General features: G+C 35.3%; 1 protein-coding gene across 1 annotated transcript in view; it reads left to right on the top strand.

The window, feature by feature from the left end:
* Positions 1–14,856, top strand: part of LOC149081438 (TOG array regulator of axonemal microtubules protein 1) — a 48,801-nt gene extending 33,945 nt beyond the window's left edge. Inside the window, exons 6-15 of the mRNA XM_089238370.1 lie at positions 1,191–1,462; positions 1,667–1,884; positions 2,652–3,042; positions 5,990–6,056; positions 7,195–7,359; positions 9,243–9,435; positions 9,890–10,038; positions 10,844–10,999; positions 11,202–11,328; positions 11,429–14,856. Coding sequence (XP_089094496.1) covers positions 1,191–1,462; positions 1,667–1,884; positions 2,652–3,042; positions 5,990–6,056; positions 7,195–7,359; positions 9,243–9,435; positions 9,890–10,038; positions 10,844–10,999; positions 11,202–11,328; positions 11,429–11,518 — 1,828 coding nt within the window. The 3' untranslated portion in view covers positions 11,519–14,856. The remainder of the gene's footprint in view (positions 1–1,190; positions 1,463–1,666; positions 1,885–2,651; positions 3,043–5,989; positions 6,057–7,194; positions 7,360–9,242; positions 9,436–9,889; positions 10,039–10,843; positions 11,000–11,201; positions 11,329–11,428) is intronic.
* Positions 14,857–19,490: the final 4,634 nt, after the last annotated feature.

The following is a 19,490-nucleotide window of genomic DNA, read 5'->3' as shown; positions in this document are numbered from 1 at the left end:
GCTGAAGCCCAGGATGGCAATTCTGTAGTTGTGAAAATTTTAGTAACTTTTGGTCAAGAATGTTTAAATTTTTCACACTTATCCAGTTATAATTTGATATGTATCCTGTATAATAAATATTTCGGGGCTTGCATAAATCCCCAGTTCAGCGAGTGACCAAAAGAGGTGTTTTGAGAGCGTGAAAGCAAGTGAGCTACCAAAAGAATGACTTATACAGGGTGATTCAGAAAAATCACATCTTTTTTTTGTTGAATGCCAAATACAATTTCCTATGTGTCTGTGCTTATTTCAATATTCCATGAGGCGTGAATTTTTTCAAATATTTCCAGACTTTTCAAGAAACCCATGCATTGCTTTCTTGACGAGAGATTGACTTGGTGCTCCATGAAATGGCCATATTCTCGCAATTGTTTTCACAACTTTGGGCTTAGGGATAAAAATTCAGATTGTTGTTAAATATGAATAAATTTTATTTGAAAAATGTATAGTAATGCCTGTTTAAATTGCACACCTACATATTTGTCCAATATATTATATAGAGGTACATCATCATGGTCATTCTGTGTTATAGAATTATTGCAGTTTCCATTCAAATCCATTCAATGAAGGAAGGTGTCCGAGTTGGCAGGTTTTACTGTACCAACGACTTACTGTGAACATATATGTATACATAGAAAGGTGTATCTACTGGATGAAAGGGGGGGGGGACAGCTAAGCAGTCTATATCCCAGGGTGGCAATTCCAGAGGGATGACAAATTTGAGGAGTGAGTGGTCAAAAGAATTAGACAAAAATAGCAGAAGGACAGTAAAATTTGTATAGTCCAAAGGTGTCAAAGCCATAAACCCGCCTCTGTACTTTGTTAGGCAACTTGCTTTTTGTGGCTTTAGCGTTTGTATTTGAAAGTAGCTCCAAGCTCCCAGAACAACTGAAAATAATAACCAGGAAAATATTTTTTCACTTAACTTAAAACCTGAAACTTCAACAGTTCTTTTCTAAAATTATGAAAATAGAGCTGTTTTTTGTTTTGTTTTTTCCAGCAAACCCCCCAGTTGGCATTTGATTTATGATTTGAAATTATGAGCAAATTTCAAAACGATTACTCTTTTTAAACTGGCAGAATGCAGTTCTTTATCATTCTTAGACTAATTGAATGAAAATTTGACAAATTTTTTTTCACCGAATTTCTAGGAGGAAAGTATCTCCCAGTGGTTCTGCAGTAGGGAGTAAGACCATCCTTGTCCGCTCTCCGTCACTGAATCAGATCGAGCACCTACCTCATTGGGATTCTCAAAAACAACTGTCTGCTTCAACAGCGGCGCCATCTTCAAATGAGAAATCAGCTTCTCCATCCAAGCATATGGGTAATATTGGATCATATTTTCGTTCTGGGATCGGTGATGTCATTGTGGCGCAACCAGCCCCTGTTCTTTTAGATAATGTCAGCGATATAAATGTCATTGGTAAGATTGTATCCATGTTGTTGTTATCATCAGCTATTTTTTTTTACTCTAGGCTTTTAAAGTCATAAGTGACGCGTGTGATGAAAATTGTTACAATTTATATTTAATAATTTTTTAAATAGGGGGAAAAAAGAATTTCTTTCTTATTTTTTCAATTTGGTTTTTTTTTCCTCAATCTATAACAATAAAATAATTATTTACTAGTTTTAGATGATCACGCCAGGCAACCCTCTAGCCCAAGTCCAAAAAGTTGGCCTTCTGCAGAACTCTACAATCTCAGTTCTAGCAATGGCTACAAAACAACTGGAAGACAAACGCCTATCATTGGCATGCCAGATGTGTATAGCGTGCGGAGAAATTCGAACTTCTCTGCTCCAGCAGTTATAGACAAGCGGACACCTGCATCTCCTCTGAATGGCTCGGTATTATAATTTTATTTGACTTTTATTTTAATGATAAACTTAATTTCATTGATTACCGTGATTGCAGTAGGAATTCTAATTAAATCAGAGAGCGGGTCTCATATCAATGACCTTGGTTAATAGAGATGATCCCTGTGAATGAAAAAAAAAACCCTGTTGATCACAGCTAAATTTATTTTGTCCTTATAAGTTATAGATTTATTGGAAACCCAGCTCTCTAACCCCATGGTGCTTCTTGCATTTGCTGAGGCAAACTTGATTCGTCACTGAAGGGATTACCAGACCAGCCATCCTTCGCCCAGCTACATCCCTCTGTCGATAGAAGCTCAAAGCTCTACTACACGATAAACATTTTTATAATGTGATATACTTGGAAAATATGTATTAAAATATTCCAAAAATTTGTAAATTTTACTTGAAAATAATAATTTCATTGCCAACAGTATTTTTGTTTGAACGTATGTACTTGGGAAGCAAAGTCTTATGTCCCAAACTGAGCCTACATATAGTAGAGCCTTGATGATCTGAAGTGATTGAGGTGATATTTGCTTGGACTAAAATAATAGAAAATGAATATGTGATATTAATGTTACTGTAAGTAAGAAATAGGGTGTCCTGTGTCATCAGTACAGCCACAAATTTGGATACAAATTTAAATAAGCCTTTAGCAGTTTCAGCGAAACATTTATCCAGTTTGTGTTCAACATTAATTTTTTTGAATGATTGATTGCTTATTACATGTAAGTACGTATGGGATTATATTCTAGGATGCTTTGAACATCGCAACAACCAAAATTTCCAGAGAAAAAATGCTGAGGAAGAAACAAGAAATGCTGAGAGAAAGCGAGGAAAGGAGAATCGCCAGAGAGAAAGCTCAACAAGAACACAAACAGCTTCTGGAGAGGCGATTGCACGAGGAGAAAGAACGGCAGTTACGGCAGCAGTATAGTGACGATTCCACAGAAAGTGAGAAGACTGAAGATCATAGAGCGCAGCATGAGAGTGTCACCATTAATGGGAATGATCAAAATGGCAGCCATGTTTTGTGCCACTCTAAGTCATCTACACCACCAAAATCGCCAAGTCCTCCATTTGTTCCTATTGTGCCACCTGAGCCCACTTTGAAGAACTCGTCACAGATCACTCCAAAGAAAAGTGGTATACACTTCTCATTATTAACATATTCTCTTCACACCTGACCTGAGCCAAAACTGCTAAAAATTCTTCTTTTTTTTTTGGTCGATTTGCGTCTATTGTATGTCAAAATGCCCTTTAAAAATAATTATTTTTTAATTAATTTATGTCAATATGTTTACTAGGGCCATTTAAGTTAGGTACACATATATGTGCCTCAGGTCTTAACTTGAAAAGGAGTAATTGCGAAAATCATTTAAAACAAGGTACACATATGTGTACCTTTGGATTATTATGATAGATTCTGTATTAACACTTCTAATTCTGTTGAACAGTATAATTTAAAGTGGATAATATTTTCTCCCAGTTTTTTGAGAATAAATAATAGCTATTCCACTATATTATGGATGGGATTTTAGCTTATTCCAATTGAATGTGTGAACGTTCAGTTCTATTAAAATACTTTGAGGCATGAATGCGAACTGATCTTCCCGGTAAAAAGTCTCACCACAGAGAGCAACAGGCCTACAACAATACAAATACTCAATCATTACATTTAATTCACAATTCAAAATATATATGGTAACACTAAGAAACCAGACACAACACTTGAGATGCACTCAGAGAACACCACCTACAGAACAAGGCCTCCGCACAAAGCTTGTGACTTCACTTAAGAAGGCCGTTTTACTATTTCCATTGGATATAGCATGCGATATCTTTACCTTTTTTTTCCTTCTTCTTCAGTGACGTCACAAACTTTGTCACAAACGGAGGCCTTGTTCTGTAGGTGGTGTTGACTCAGACTGTTAGGTGCACACATACTTTGTTTCAGACTCTGCCACAAAGCTGGGTTGGAAAATATCTCTGCAATGGGATAAGTCCAGTGGCAGAGTCCTGGCATTCATTAAGTTGTATTGAAGGATTCACACAACACAGGAGCGTTTTCTTCTTTCCTAAAAAAATTAAAAACATTATTTTTTTTCTCATTCTATTATAAAATTCGTTAAGAAAATGTTGAATGAACAGTGTTTATTAATGGATGTAGAAGAGCTCAAAAGTTCTGGGACTTGGCATGAAATTCCTCACCTTAAATACTTTGTAATCCTCATGCATGAACATTTTCAAAATAATCCCTTTTTAGGGTGATACCGTTTTTCCACTTGCCATGTACTTTCTGGAAGAATTACTGAATGTGCCCCATGATGCTACTTTTACCTTGTCTGATGACACAAAATTGCATCGCTGCAGATTCTGTTTAAACAGTGGAAATCGATAAACCATAAATTGAGCATGACCAGGGACCATTTTAAAATGACTGCTGTGGACTTTGCCACACATCAGGATGTTTATAAGAGATGTACTCCTGCAAATGATGTAATTTTATTCTAGAGCACTGTTTCGCAAAGTGGGCAATATCGCTCCCTCTTGGGCAATGGAATTGGTCCAAGGGGGCAATAGAAGCTACAGGTATAACATAAGATCCTATGGGCTCGCTTGAGTTGGGGGAGATGAGAGAAAATAATTTCTGAAGAAGGGGGTGATGTGAAACAAAAAGTTTGCGAAACTTGGTTCTAGAAGATAAAACGGTAAATGAAAAGTATTATCTAGGCATTTTATATTTTTTGCAAATCTCTGTTAGTTACAAACGGCCTGAGATTTGGTCATGTGGACAGTGGCACATCATTAATTTATAGTTTACTTGTTCCCACTGTTAAAACAATATCTGTAGGGATGTCGTTTTATGACATCGGATGAGGTAAAAAGCAAAATCTCTCTGGGGACATTATGGGTGATTTCAAAAGATGGCTTCCAGCAATGTTTCCAAAAAGCTTTACCTGTGCTGAAAAATGTTTATCATTGCCTAATAGGATGTTTTAAAATGGTCGTTTGTCTGAATTTTAAACTGTTCAACGTATGACATTCTATGCCAAGCACTTGAAGTTTTGCATTTGACTAAGTTAACCAAACCCTGATTTAACAACATCATTGGTTATGCAGAATTCTGCAAAACGAGCTAATCTTAGTTTAGCATTATAACGAACCTCAATTAAACGTGTTGTAAATCTTTATATATGGTACATTTGTTCACTAAGCATTTTTGGTGTTAAGCAGGGTTGGCACTATATCAAGATTTGACTGTATACGTGTAAATTATTTTAGTTTTCTTTGATTCATACAATTTCTAGTTAATTAGATTTTAAATTGGTTTGCAGTACGCCAATTTAATTTAAATCGTTATTAAAATCACAATTTAAATCATTTGATATTTTTTAAATCATTGATTTAAATCACAAAATTTAAAAATTCCATTTTTCCTTTATATAACTTCATTAATATTGAAATAAATGTAACCCCTAGTATGGTATGCATGTTGTTGATATGTAGTAAAGTTTGTTAAAAGAAGTATAGAAGATCTGATAAATATACAGGGTGATTCTAAATTCGTTGGACAAATTTTTAAGAGTTCACAAGAGCACTTCACCAAAAACAAATATCATATTTCACCAATGATTTGCTGAGATACCTGCTATCAACCAATCAAGGGTGCATATGCACCTTCGGTTTGGGTTGGAGTTCGTTTTTTATTGGTGCAAGGACCATCAAGATTATACTGTGCCAAGCAATAATCAAGTGGTACAATGACTTGTAGTAGAATTTGCGTTACCCAGGTTGCACCAGGCCTACCACATTACAATGCCCTGCACCCTCGAATTGTTGATTGCAGCAAATGCATTTACTTATTTCAGCAAATCTGTCAGCACCATATGTGATACTGAGTTGCCACCAGTCATCCATTCACATTTTTGGGGGGGCTGACCCCTTAAGTCCTTCCCCCTCGGTATGGCCTTAATTCTTATTGATTAACAAGATTTGTTTTAATTAGTAAGCAGTCAGTTAATTCAAATCAAAATATCTGATTTAAATAAAAAAAATTCAGTTGTATTGATTTTTCATACTATGTTTGCAGATTCTGCAAAAACTCTTACCAGGTCTTCCTCTTTGAAAATGACCAGTGCAACGAGAAGAAATATACAGTAAGTTAGACAATGGTTTTTTTTGTGCCTTCATATTCTCATTTGTATTGATGATGCCCCTCAACAGCTAAATATAATGAGGGAGTACCGTTCATTCTATGCAGTGTCAAAACTCAAAGAAGATGATTTTAGAAAATATTCTTGTGCTTGGGAAATCATTAAGCACATTTTAGTTTCAGTCATCTGTTGTTCTACAATTCCCAGTGATACCTATATCCCCAGGGGACAATATATGTCATTCAGTGGTTACTTAAAAACTATTAACAAATAAAATGAGTAAAATATTAAAATAAAGTGTATAATGATAGTTATGCATATACATTTGTTCCTATACACAAAAAGGGGGGGGGGGGGGGTAAAGATTCATAGGTATTTTTTTAGGGATACACAGAACCCCTAGTCATTTCTAGGAGTATTAGCAACTTCTACATGTTTCAAGAGGGTGTTTGTGTCTCATGTACCTTTCTAGGAATTCACACAACTCCCACACTTTTATAAGAACATGTATACTTTTCACACAATTATAGAGGGTTTGAGAACTTCTGGGGCATTCGTTCATAATGCATGCCACCTATGCATTTCTAGAAGCAAGCATGCCTCCTACACATTTCTAGGGATATGAGCATTGACTGTGAAGTTCTAGGAGTAAGCATTCCTCCACTATGCATTTCTAGTAGTTTGAAAGTTTCCTGTGCATTAATGGCACAAATACTGTATATTTCCAATTTATATCTAGGAGTAGGAATGTCTCACCCATTACTAGGAGTAGGAATGTCTCACCCATTACTAGGAGTAGGAATGTCTCACCCATTACTAGGAGTAGGAATGTCTCACCCATTACTAGGAGTAGGAATGTCTCACCCATTACTAGGAGTAGGAATGTCTCACCCATTACTAGGAGTAGGAATGTCTCACCCATTACTAGGAGTACACACATGCCTCTTATGTATTTCTAGGAGTGCACTTACACACATATCTGTTATGCAAGCCTCCTATGAATTTGTTGGGGGTAAAGGGTTCTTAAAGTATGAAAGGATGATGAACACTAACATAACCAACCAACGCAATAACACTCACAATTTTGAAAGAAAAACAAGTAGTTTTTTTTCCATTCATTTTATCAAACTTCTCAATTTAGACTGGCACAATCTGCGGTGCGAAACCATGGCCAAATGTCCAAGAAAAATTTGGCTGCGAGTTCCATGAATCTCTATGATGACACACAGAACGCAAGTTTATCACCTTATCCGAATCCAGATGAAGCTCTGAAGAAAGCATTGAAGTGCTTGTCAACTGAGACCTGGTAAGGCGATTATTACTTTTTTTCTTAATTTCAAGATAATGGCTGTCTCTTAAATGATAGGACTTTTATTGTCTCTAAGTCTAAACTATAGACAGGATAATTATCATGATCTATAATCATGTACTCCACTGGGATTTTAGTCACGGTATAAGCAAATAGTTATTGGAGGAGTTATTAATAAACATTTTTTTCTTTTAACCTTTATCTACTACATTATGAAAAAATGAAATGATCATCGTGTCAATTTTTTGGTAAGTCATTTTAGTTCTGCAAGGCCTCAAATTTTTTTCAAAAAAACTTATTTAGCACACAACAATTTAATTTACCTGGTACGTTAAAGTTTAGTCTGCGCTATACGAAGGCCACAAAAGGCAAAATGCCCAATCAGGTGATTAAAGATGGCCATAAATAAATATTGATGTCAGAATATATGCTTAAAATAGAAAAATAAAAATTCAAATATGTTGAATAATACATAATAATGAATATTTATTTAATTTACCACAAAGAAAGCCATAAAATTTGTTTTTATAAATTTATTAGAGAACATTTTATAAAATCAGTGTCTTACTGCATTACATTTTTGTGTGATACAGTAAACAGTTTTACAGGGCGAAACATCTAACTGAATTTTATTAATTAACATATTTAAAAAACTATTTGTCCTACACTTCAGCTGTCATCTGTAAATCGTAAAGTAGTTATACTTTGTAAGTAGCCCTTATACTTCAAATATTAACACACCAACAACGAATGTAAGAGATGTTACAGGATTGAAAAGTTGGTGGTACTTGAAAGTATCATCACTGGCGTAGCCAGGTTTTTGTCAATGGTGGAGCGAAATATATTTTTTCGTAATTTTCCTTCAGTGAGATCACTTCTCTTGTGAGTTCCAGCAATGTATTTATATATTATAATATTTTAATTATATTTCTCGTTTTATGCATTCTCACTGTACGTGATTTTGCTATAAGACGATTTTGAAAAGTTGATTTTAGCAATCGCAACCTGGAGAATTTGACCTAGGGTTTGACGTTAATCATGAAAAAATGAAAATGGGCTTGCAAATTAAAGATATGACGTAGTTAAAATGACAAAATCCATTTGTTTTCATAATTTAGATGAGCTAAAGGTGGAACAAATGCTCTAATCTAAGGGTTCTCAAACTTTTTCCGCCCGTGGCTTCCCTTCCTCCTATCAATGCTGATCTGTGACTCCCCAGAGCAGTGTAACAAAGGATCTCTTCATAAAATCTTTGTTAGGTCCATCACTTTGTGGTGCCCCTGACAAAGATTGCTGGCTCACAGTTTGAAAACCCCTTCTCTAATCCAATTCACCAGATCTCACTAATCAACATTTTTTGATAACATTGACAATGCTATCAAATTTTAACTAAAGGAAAAGATCCTAATGAAACTAGAATTTTCACATTTTCAAGAGATATTCCGAATCCTGTGGGAATTCTCATGTTACTGAAGTTTTCTTAAAGAAATAAAGAATGCTGCTTGTTATATATACCTGAATCTAGACTGTATCATACCAGGCTCTTCAGGGAGGATAACATCCACACTCACACACCAGAATTACTGAAAACAGAAAAGTTGTAATTAAATTCATTCATATAACTTAAATTTCAATATGTATTTAAAAGTTTGAAAAATCAATTCATTCAAAAACAAAATTATTTTGCTGCTGGAAGTTAAATTTATTTTTTTGTCATTCTTCCTATCTCACCCATGTTAAATACAATTAACTTTACACAATTATTTGGCAGAACCAATCAATCACGTAAAGCAAGGGATGCCTATGTTATTATGTGATCGCTTTTTATAATTATTCTCTTGCTTCATAAATATTATAATTATTCATGTCTTTTCTCCAAGGATGGGAAAGATTGAAGGGATCCAAACGATATCAAGGTTGGCACAACTTCATCCAGATACCCTCTTGCCCCAACTTCATGCAGTTGTTCTTGGTCTCCTCGCCGAAGTGAAGAATCTGCGTTCATCTGTCTCAAGGTCAGCTATAATGGCAGTCGGGGAACTGTTCTCATCCTTGAAGAGGCATATGGAGCAGGTTTGTTTCCTCTTGTGCTTAAACTAGACACCTTTATTTTTTTTTTCTTAGGATAAACTCGAGAGGGATTGCTGTATGTAAACTCAGGTTATCACGATTTAAGTAGACGTAATAGCTTTGGGAATACTGCTGACCACATAAAGTTATCCTAAAAGGACTTGAATTTCGCTAGATCCTTACCACCCCCCACCCCCGTATGAATCGGTACATCTTGACCAAGCCACATGTGGTTTCCACACTGTTGCCTACTAGGGCATATTTCGTCTGGAAAGGGTAATAAAGGCATGTAGTTTGAATCCTGTGTTACTTCTGTGGTGTCTGATATTCGTAATGTGTATCTTTTTTTATAATTATTACTAATTCCTCATGTTATATTGGTTACTGTTTTTGTAAATCAGTATAATTTTTAGTCAAACTTCTTTTGAACCCTTATATTTTCCATGTTTTTCAATAGGATCTAGATCTTGTTGCGAGCACGCTTCTGAGCAAATCGGGTGAAACTGTCGGTTTTATCCGTGAGGACATTGAGAAAGTAATGAAGTTGCTGTTGGATGCTGTCACACCAAACAAAGCTGCTTTAGCCATCATTGCTGGTGGAGCCAGGTATTTCCTGTTTCATTCTTTCGTAGTGTTCCGAAATTTAAATATATGAGGTTTATCCTAAAAAAGACGTCAAAAGAAGTAAATTAGGAATAGCTCACCGATGAATAAATATTTGTTCGTCTGATTATAATCAGACATAATTAGTAGCATGGTGTGGAGAGATTCTTCAAAAATAATATACTGTTTATCTCATATAATTCTACATTGTTCACTGAATATTGTTCCACAGTTGTCAAAAGAATGAATAGAATGCTCAGTTCGATTCTTAAAAAGGTCTCGTAGCGCTCTCCCAGAGTCATAATTCTGCTTTTCAGAGGCTTAGCTTGTTCTGGCCTAGAGTATGCCGTACAGTTTTGGAGACCCTATCTTCAGAAGGATACAGACTTTGTTGAAGGGGTGCAAAGAAAATCCACTAGAGCACAGCCGGGTATGCAAGACTTAAGCTATGAAGAGAGACTTGATTTGTTGAATATATGTTTCCTTTGGAACAACTTAGGCATCGTGGAGATATGATTGAAGTATATAAGATTTTCAAGGGGACTGATATAATCTATCATGAAATGTTGTCACACCGTCTTTCAAATGTCATGACTCGGGGGAGGGGGGAACACCAGTTTCAATTAGTTAAGGATGATTCCAGGTTGTTGTGTTGCAGGGAGTTTTTCTCCAATAGAGTTGTAAACGCACGGAATAGCTTATCTTCTCTGATGTCGCAAATTCTCCGCAAACACCTTCAAAGATGGTGTCTATCTTTTACTGTATGATACGTTTAAAAAAACTAATTTTTACAATTATTCTTCTACAGCCATCGAAATGGTGCCGTTCGTAAAACCGCCGCCCATTCGTTGCTTGGTGTGGTTGAAAAGATGGGTGCCTCCAGAGTATTAGCTGCCAAAGACGTCACGGAAAAAGTATTTCCTATCACTGCACAATTTCTCATGGATGGAACTCCATTAACAAGGTTTGGGAAAAAATTTATATACATGATAAACTACCAAAAGTGAACATTTTTAAATATGCATGTATTTCTAAAACTTTCTCCCTTTTTTTGCAGTAACATAACTTACATGCTTTTCCCAAGTACAGTAATCTCTAGTTATACCAAAATGGAGTGATGTTTTATTGATGTTTTTCCCTTAAACTAATCCCTATTAATTTCACAGGTATTATGGTCGGAGGATATATGAAAATCTGATGGAACATCCTTCGTTCGATAAATTCCTTTTGAAATATGTGCAATCAAACACGTTGCGCAACATTAGCAACATCTTAGAAACAATTCGAAAGAAAGTAAGCTCTTGATAACTCTTTTTCTTTAGTTTATTGTAAGTTTTTAATTGTGTGAAAAATGTTTATTTTTAATTGTTACAATTCTCTTACCAATAACAAGGGTGCTGGAGATATGCCAAGAGAAAAAGTTTCGGCCAGGACACACAGGGTTAACACAAGACGGAGTGGTCTACTGAATAGGACTATGTAAACTGGTCTATACTGCAGTTATCACGATATGTACAGTCACTGTTGTTCTGAGGTCACTTGGATATAAGTCCCTCTCTCTCCATCATATCATTTCGTCATTTGAACATGTTTCATCAGTGGGTAGGAAGGTGGACTTCGTTCATCAAACTTTTATCCTCCTCCTTTTTTTTTCACATATCAATCGCTACCAAGAAACTATACTTTTATCTGTAAGTTGTAGCTTTCTTTTATAGAAATTCAATGAAACTACATAAAAAAAATATATGTTATATATATTAACATAGCTAATGTGATCCATTTGAATACTAAATTTATGTGATAACAGTATAACTGCTAGAAACATTAATTTATGTATTGTAATTCTCCTCGATAATTTGAGACGCTAGTCATTTTTGTCCCGTTATGAAGATCATTTTTTCTGATAATGAACTCATCTGGTCCATTGATTTAGACACTAACAAATGAGTAGCCTTATGACAGCATGACACTAAAGATTTCCTATCAATTCACATGGTTATATGAAACATACTTTCCTGCCATAAGTGCTCAGCAGGTTTATGCTTTTTATATTTAAGAATCCTTTACAATTTAAGGAAGGGAGTTGCTGCAATCTTTTTTTTTTCTTTTCGAGTGGCATCTGTTCCAATCATAAAAAAAAACACTTATGTGGCAACTGAGACATTTAGACGAATTGAAATCAACATAAATGCTAATTTTCAAACACCTCGTGAATGTGATATTTGTTTCATTGAGGTGAAAAATCTATTAATATTTCACTAACACTGAATCAAAGATATTGTCATGTGTGCTCTTGGGTTCTTCAGTAAGCACTGTAATGCTTGCGAGTATTAGGTTGAAGATGCCCGAGTTTAAATAAGACAAACATTTAAGCCATCTTTGCTTTGGAACATCAGTAATTCCTTCTATGCCCGAATGACGTGCAATTTTTTTGTATATGTTGAAATAATTATAGTTCCTGCCGGAAATATTGTGCCTTTTGAGAAAAAAATTATGCATGCTGACCTATATGCCTTTCATTTTTGTATACTGTCCACCATTTCACAAAGACTTACGTCATTGCTAAGTCCAGAGAAAACACTAGTTACAGCATTGAAGCTTTTATTTTCAATTCAAATATATTGAACGCTGTCATTTATTTTTAATGAAATGATTCAAATTTGTATATATTTGTTGTAAAATGTGAATAGAATATGTATATCAATATGAGAATGTGTTATTCTATCTGTTGCCACTAGAAAATGTTTTATATGAAAAAATCAAAGAAAATAAAAATCTAGTCATTTATCTAAAAAGCTTTGCAGGTACTGCAAATGTTATAGGCTTTTCCCGAATTTTATTTTTTAGCATTGTATTTTTGATTGTGTGCTTTACCTTTGTTTCAATCTTCGGGTAATTTTTTTAATAGTTTTATGATTATTGTTAATGAAGTTTTCACCCTTTTTGCTTCTGTGAGAGCATTTGTTGAGAAGTCTCACAGGCTGCGATATGTTTTATATCGATAGTCAACAGATGGTTAATTGTGTGTGTATAAACATAATTAAACTGACACTCAAAGCCATTCAAAGTTTGATCTAAAAATGGTGCGTAATTGTGCATAGGCTCATTTAGTTTCAAAATTCGCTGATAAGGGTAAATATAGTGCTTTAAAATAGTTAATGACTTAGACAGCAAAAGGTATTAAGTACAGTGGCGAAACTGAACTGAAACATCACTTTTTATTCGTGACTTTGAAATTCATGTTCAATGTACACATCATTCTCATGGACCAAGAATTACGTCCTATGCACAACATTCTGTGCAGCTAAGTGCAACATCTCTGAAGAACTCTTTTGCGTCTTCAAATATCCTAGTTGCAATTTATTTAAGTCTTCCAAGACTTCATGTTTCGGACCTCGACCCGGAACGACTGCAGGCAATCCAGTTTCTTTAAACTTCTGTTTCCAAAATTTTTTCATGAAAGTAAAATAATTTCACTAACCACACTTTCTGAGGGGCAACATAACATGCATAATAATAATTGACAATAATTGAATGTCCTGATTGAAGTCCCCCCCCCCCATCCTTTTGTAGACCAAATGTGATGCTGTTACTTAAGCCTATGTAGACAAGAATTCACATTTACTTGTAAATTATCTTACCTGCGTTTTATGCAAGTTTTCTGCTTCTTATGTCCCTGTACAAAATGTCCTTCCAGTAGTTACATCAAACTACAAATGGTCTTGAGTTGTGTCAGTTCAATTATGGTAACCCTGTAGATACATTGTGCAAGGTTATTCAAACATCAGGAAACATTTAAAAAATATATGTTTCACGGAATGATATAAAGTTGAGCAAAAAAATATACACATCAGGGTAAGCGTGTATGCAGCCGATGGACACCAAAGACTCTTCCCCAAATATTTGGCGCTCATCTTCTTAATATCTGTATAAATGTTGGGTGAGAGAGAGAGCCCTTCCTGTCAATATTCCCAATAACTTTGTTTTTGAATACAGACGCACACAAATGAAGTTTTTTTAAACCTGAAGTTATGCACTGTCTTGGACAACATTTTCAAGTTAATATTAAAATTGGAATGGTGTACGGGTGTCTGGGGTAATTCTGTTTGTGGGGGGGGGGGGGGGTTACACTACATTCGAACTTGTACTACCTGCAATATGACGAGAAGTCTACAAACTTTGAGAGAAACAGAACAAAACATAGCATCAGTATTGTCAGCCGATAATAAATCTCATCTTTCTTTTTTTTTAAACACCAAGCCCAATTTCCTGCGTGTCTGTGCTTATTTCAATATTCCATGAGGCGTGAATTTTTTTAAATATTTCCTGACTTTTCAAAAACCTATGCATTGCTTTCTTGACGAGAGATTAATGGTGCTCCCTGTGAAATAACTATATTCTGACGGTTATTTTCATAACTCTGTGCGCTTAGGGATAAAAATTTAGGTTGTTGTTAAATATAAATAAATTTTATTCAAAAAATGTACAGTAATACCTGTTTAAGTTGCACACCTGCATATCTGTCCAAGATATTACAGAGGTACAGCCTCATGGACATTCAGTGTTATAGAATTATGGCAGTTTCCATTTAAAACCGTCCAATGAAGGGAGGTGTCCAAGTTGACAGGTTTTACTGTATCAGTGAACATATATGTATATATTATACAATCAAAGTGTGCAATAAGCTTGTGATAAAGTTTCCCGCATATGTCATTGTTTGTTCCTATCTATAGTGATTTGATTCAATGTGTCTTATTGATTGTATAAACTGGTGAATTAATGTGCCTTTTTTATTAAAAAAATACTTCAGTTTTTTGCCTAGTCAAGGAATGTTTACATTTATTATTTTTGGAAAGTTGTGACGAATAAAAAGATTTGGTGAAACTTCATATTTTTACGTGGATTCTACCAACAAAGCGAATTAAAATTAAAAGCCCGTTATGACGAGAGCTCACAATTGCTTTAAAAAAATGTTGCTATAACTGAATTTTCTCATTATATGCAGATCTTGATTTTTTGTTCTTACTGTAGAAAAAGTTCTCGCTCTATCTACATTTTTCTTATAAGGAAACGCTCCCAAGCTGAACTCATAGAATTCGACCTTTTACAAGCGTTAGTTGATAGCTCAAAATATGTAATCTTAAAAAAGTAGCTGCGAAATTGCAACAAAAAAGCTGTGAAAAATGAATACAAATCAACATTTACTTGGCGAGGATTCAGAGAAAAGCGGCAAATTCTTAAATGAACTGTCCGTGTTTCCTCCGAATGAGTTTAAATCGGTTGTAAAGTTATTTTTGGGTATTTTGCATTCAAAAGTGTTTGAAATATTGAGTTTGAATATATATGTTTTAGTCTAATTGTGCATTTCCTACACTTTTATTTTACACAAGTGAAACAAATTAGCGAGTTGCAATAAGTTTTTGTTGTTTTGTTTAATGCTGAAAAGTCTTTCGCATGAAAATGCATTGTTGTATACCTCAATGTTTTTGAATCTACTTTTTTAAACCAGCTGTGGCTTTCAAATAGAAAATGCCACCACATATTAATGTGTTCAATGTGGTGTGGATGCTGTACCACGAATTCTCTGTTAAAGAAATGTAGCCGACAGATTTTACAGAAGCCGAAATAAATATAAAAAATTAAATAATGGAAATTTTAAAAGAACCTGGATCCATTTGGAAATGTTTAGTGATGAAGTAGAAGATACTCTGGATTTCGGGTCATCGAATTGACTGAAGTGAATTTGAGAATTCACTTTGAGATGTATGTAGATGAAGAGATAAATGAGGAAGTCCAGAGTATCCCATTTTTGAAACTAAAAGAGCAGCCGTTGAATACTGGCGCAGCAGTAAAAAAATTAAACACTGTAAAGCAATCACAGTAAACAATGAAAGCAAGTAAAGATTTGTAAAAAGTTTGTCTCAAATGTATTTGTGGGAAAATCAAGTCAACAAATTTGGTGATAAGAGGCACAAACTATACGAAATTCCAAAACATGTTTTTCTAAAGTTTCAGGGTGCAAGGCTCAGGCATGTAAACGTGCATGACTCGGATTTGAAAAGCTGGGCTTGTAATAAGACTCCTTAAAAATACCATTTAAAGCTTCCGGAAAATGGCTCTGTAATTTTAAACAGAAATGTAGAATTATTAGCAGAAAAATGACTGAAATGATCGCTCAAAAGCATATTTATGATGAGGATCATATTATAAATGCTTCAAAAGCATATGTAAGTGGTGTATGTTTTTTTTAAGAATTCGCAGTTGAAGGATAACCAGGTGTTTAATACTGATCAATCTGGTTTTAATAAAGAAATTAATTCGGAGAGAAAGAACGCTTGATTTTTTGGGTTCAAATCAGATTGAAAGTGCTGCGCGCACAATCTAGCCATGCTACGATCCATTCATATACTGAAATGCCAACAATCAACAAAGATGGAATGCTGCTATCGTCTTTATTTATTGTGTATTCTGAACCTAAAGGACAATTCGGAACTCAAGTTTGGCAGAAAATGTTTCAAGCTGGCAATATTTATACCGCCGCTTCGTAATCGGGGAAAATTGTATCAAAAAAGAACTGCTCGAATATTTATCGGAAGTGTATTTTAAAAGAGCACACCCGATGAAATCGTATTTTAGTGGATTCTTGTGGTCACCCTTCAAAAACAATGATTTGATTGATAGTGTTATGCCACAGGGTAAAATCGTTCATGTGTGTTGTGATGCCACCTAAAACCACTCATCTAATACAACCGCTTGATAGGTACGTACGGTTTTCAGGTGTGGAAAAATTTCGTTCGAAAATTTTCAGATTTAGTTATGATTGAACAAATGCAAATCGATTTTTTTCATCGAGACAATATTTTTAAAGTGCAATCCATTGCACGCAACCAGTTTCCTTCACCACGCTTTGTCAACATGTGGGAAATATTCATGGCATGCATGCATGCTTATATACAGAAACGCATCCTGGGTATTTCGAGAATCCTGATTTCATATTTATTGCAAACAACGCACTGGATTGCTAAGAACGAAACTATGCATCCAGAATATTCGCTCGCTCTAGCTGGTGTAAAATATCTTTCTGCTTTATGCATTTATTCAATGTGATCCTCATATTTGTAACACTTTCAATTTATAAAGTAATTATAACCCTTTCACATTCGAACTGAATCAATTGTAATCAACTATAACTTTTGTAAACTATGCAAGATAGTAGTGATGCATCTAATCTGCATATTCTGGTTTTCGAGTGATACTTTTGAGAAGCTATTTTTCAAATATTAACGCCTCTAAATACAGCATAAAGCACGTTTTGATAGTATAAACGCATTAGATGTTTGCGTTAATTTTTCAAGAAAATGCAAATTCGCCAATTGATGCTAACTGTACGGGTTTGGCATCCCAGAAACAATTTTCAACATCAATTTACTTCTCTCCTAATGTAATTCCGCAGCTACTTTTTTTCACAGTACATATTTTGACCATCTGCTAACGCCTGTAAAATTTTCGTCGAGTTCTATGAGTTTATCTTGGGAGTGTTTCCATGTTTAGAGGAGGTAAAAGAAGTGAATCCCTATACACCACCTCTAAGATATTTTTGCAAATTTCTTTCAGATCTAGCTTGTAAGGACCTCACGTTTCTAGGGGTTTTTTTTCGAGAGGGTGATGTTCACAGCCTTTTTCCACCGGCGGACCGGCAGAAATGGGAAAAATAATTTACATACTGGCAAAAAATCAATATGGGAAATAATTTCCTATCTGCAAAAAATAAGTACTAAAAATAATTTGCGTACTCTGTAAAAGACTAAATAACTAGGCAAAATATGTAAGCCTATATAAATAAAACAATATGGAAAATAATTTGCATACCGGCAAAGGATAAACAAATAAGAGGAATGATTTTCTTGCTGATTTAAAATAAATAATAAGGAAAAATAATTTGCTGACGAGTAAAAGAGTTGAATGAATTGGAGGAACATTTTGCGGACTTGCAAAATGTAAATAAATAGGAGAAATAATTTTTGCGGACCGGCAAAAGATAAAAAGTGCGAACAATTTGTAAACCGACAAAAATGAAATAAAAAATGTGGACCTGCAAAAGAGATTTGCGTACCAGCTGACGGCAGAAGACAGAAATGAAAAATTTAGAGAGTATTTTTTGGGATTTTAAACTTATGTGACTGCTACACGCGCACATGGTAGGGTGAAATTTTTTTGCGGACCGACAGAAATTAAATTTACATTTGATGTTTTGATGGGCTGAAATTTTTAAGGATGTCTAAACTCTTCAGTCGAAATATCTAAATATTTTTGCAAAATATAGTTTACATCTGGCGAGGAGCACGAGTGAGTTACACAAATAATCTAAAACTGTGATTCTCTCTCTCAACCTTTGGAATATATATATCAACCGGGCCACGAACTTCCAAAGGTTGAGAGAGAAGATACTGCCCCCCTCCCCCAGCGTCGAAGGTGGAGTCGACTGATATACTGTATATATGAATTGTGACATCGCACATCATCATGCCCCCACCAGTAATAACCGTGCCTCCCCTAGTCTATCCACGACCACCTAGTTATATAGGAGGTCGTGGTCTATCTCCACCTATGCTCTCGTGATGCGAGTCCGTCACTGTGACCACACGATGGCAGAGCGGCAGTTGTACTATGGTCGTTTGGCTACAAGATTGGCCCTGGTCAGTAGCGGTTTTGGCACCCTTTGCAAATGCGTAGGGCGTAACGTCCTGCGGGGGGGGGGGTGCTAAAACGAGTGCAAAACTTTTGGTTTTGTGTAAGGAGCCGTTCAAGTATTACGTCAGCAAATTTTTAGCCATTCTTGTCCTCCCCTCCCCCTCGTCAGCACTATCCCCTACCTCCTAACGCATGTTGGTGGGATCAGAAACGTACGCGGGACGTGGGCATAGGGGACGCCTCCCCGCAGACAGAAAAAAAAATTTTATGCAAAAAATATTGTTTTTTTAATTAAAATTTTGAAAAACGAAAAAATAATAATTTTATACGTTATTATGATCGATTTCTGTTAATTTCAGTGCTATTTGAAGGCTGAGACCTCAAAATTTCTCTTTAAAAAATTCATTGCGATCCACCCTTTAAGCCATATATGGTAGATCCTTGACCCACAGACCAAATGTGGCCCTGAAGGTTATTTGATGTGGCTTGCCCCCCTCAAACCTAATTTTGTAAAAATGAACTAAGCGGCACATTGGCAAATCGCTTAAATGACCCGTGGCACAATTCCAGAGCATTTGACTGGCCCGTGGCACATTTTCAGATCATTAAAGTAGGCCTCAAAGATCACTAAAGTAACCCACAACACAGTTCCAGAACACTTAAACGATCCGTAACACATTTAGAGATCCCTTGAGTGACATGTGGCGAAGTTTTAGAGCACTTAAGCGGCCCCCCAGTGTTGTTCTACATTATTCAAGTTACCC

Source organism: Pholcus phalangioides, unplaced genomic scaffold (genome assembly GCF_987345545.1).
Source record: "Pholcus phalangioides strain wild (caught in Gottingen) unplaced genomic scaffold, Ppha-v1.0 ptg000010l_1, whole genome shotgun sequence".
Classification (NCBI taxonomy): Eukaryota; Metazoa; Arthropoda; class Arachnida; order Araneae; family Pholcidae; genus Pholcus; species Pholcus phalangioides.
The sequence above is the reverse complement of the archived record's forward strand: the minus strand, read 5'-3'. Positions and strand labels throughout refer to the sequence as shown.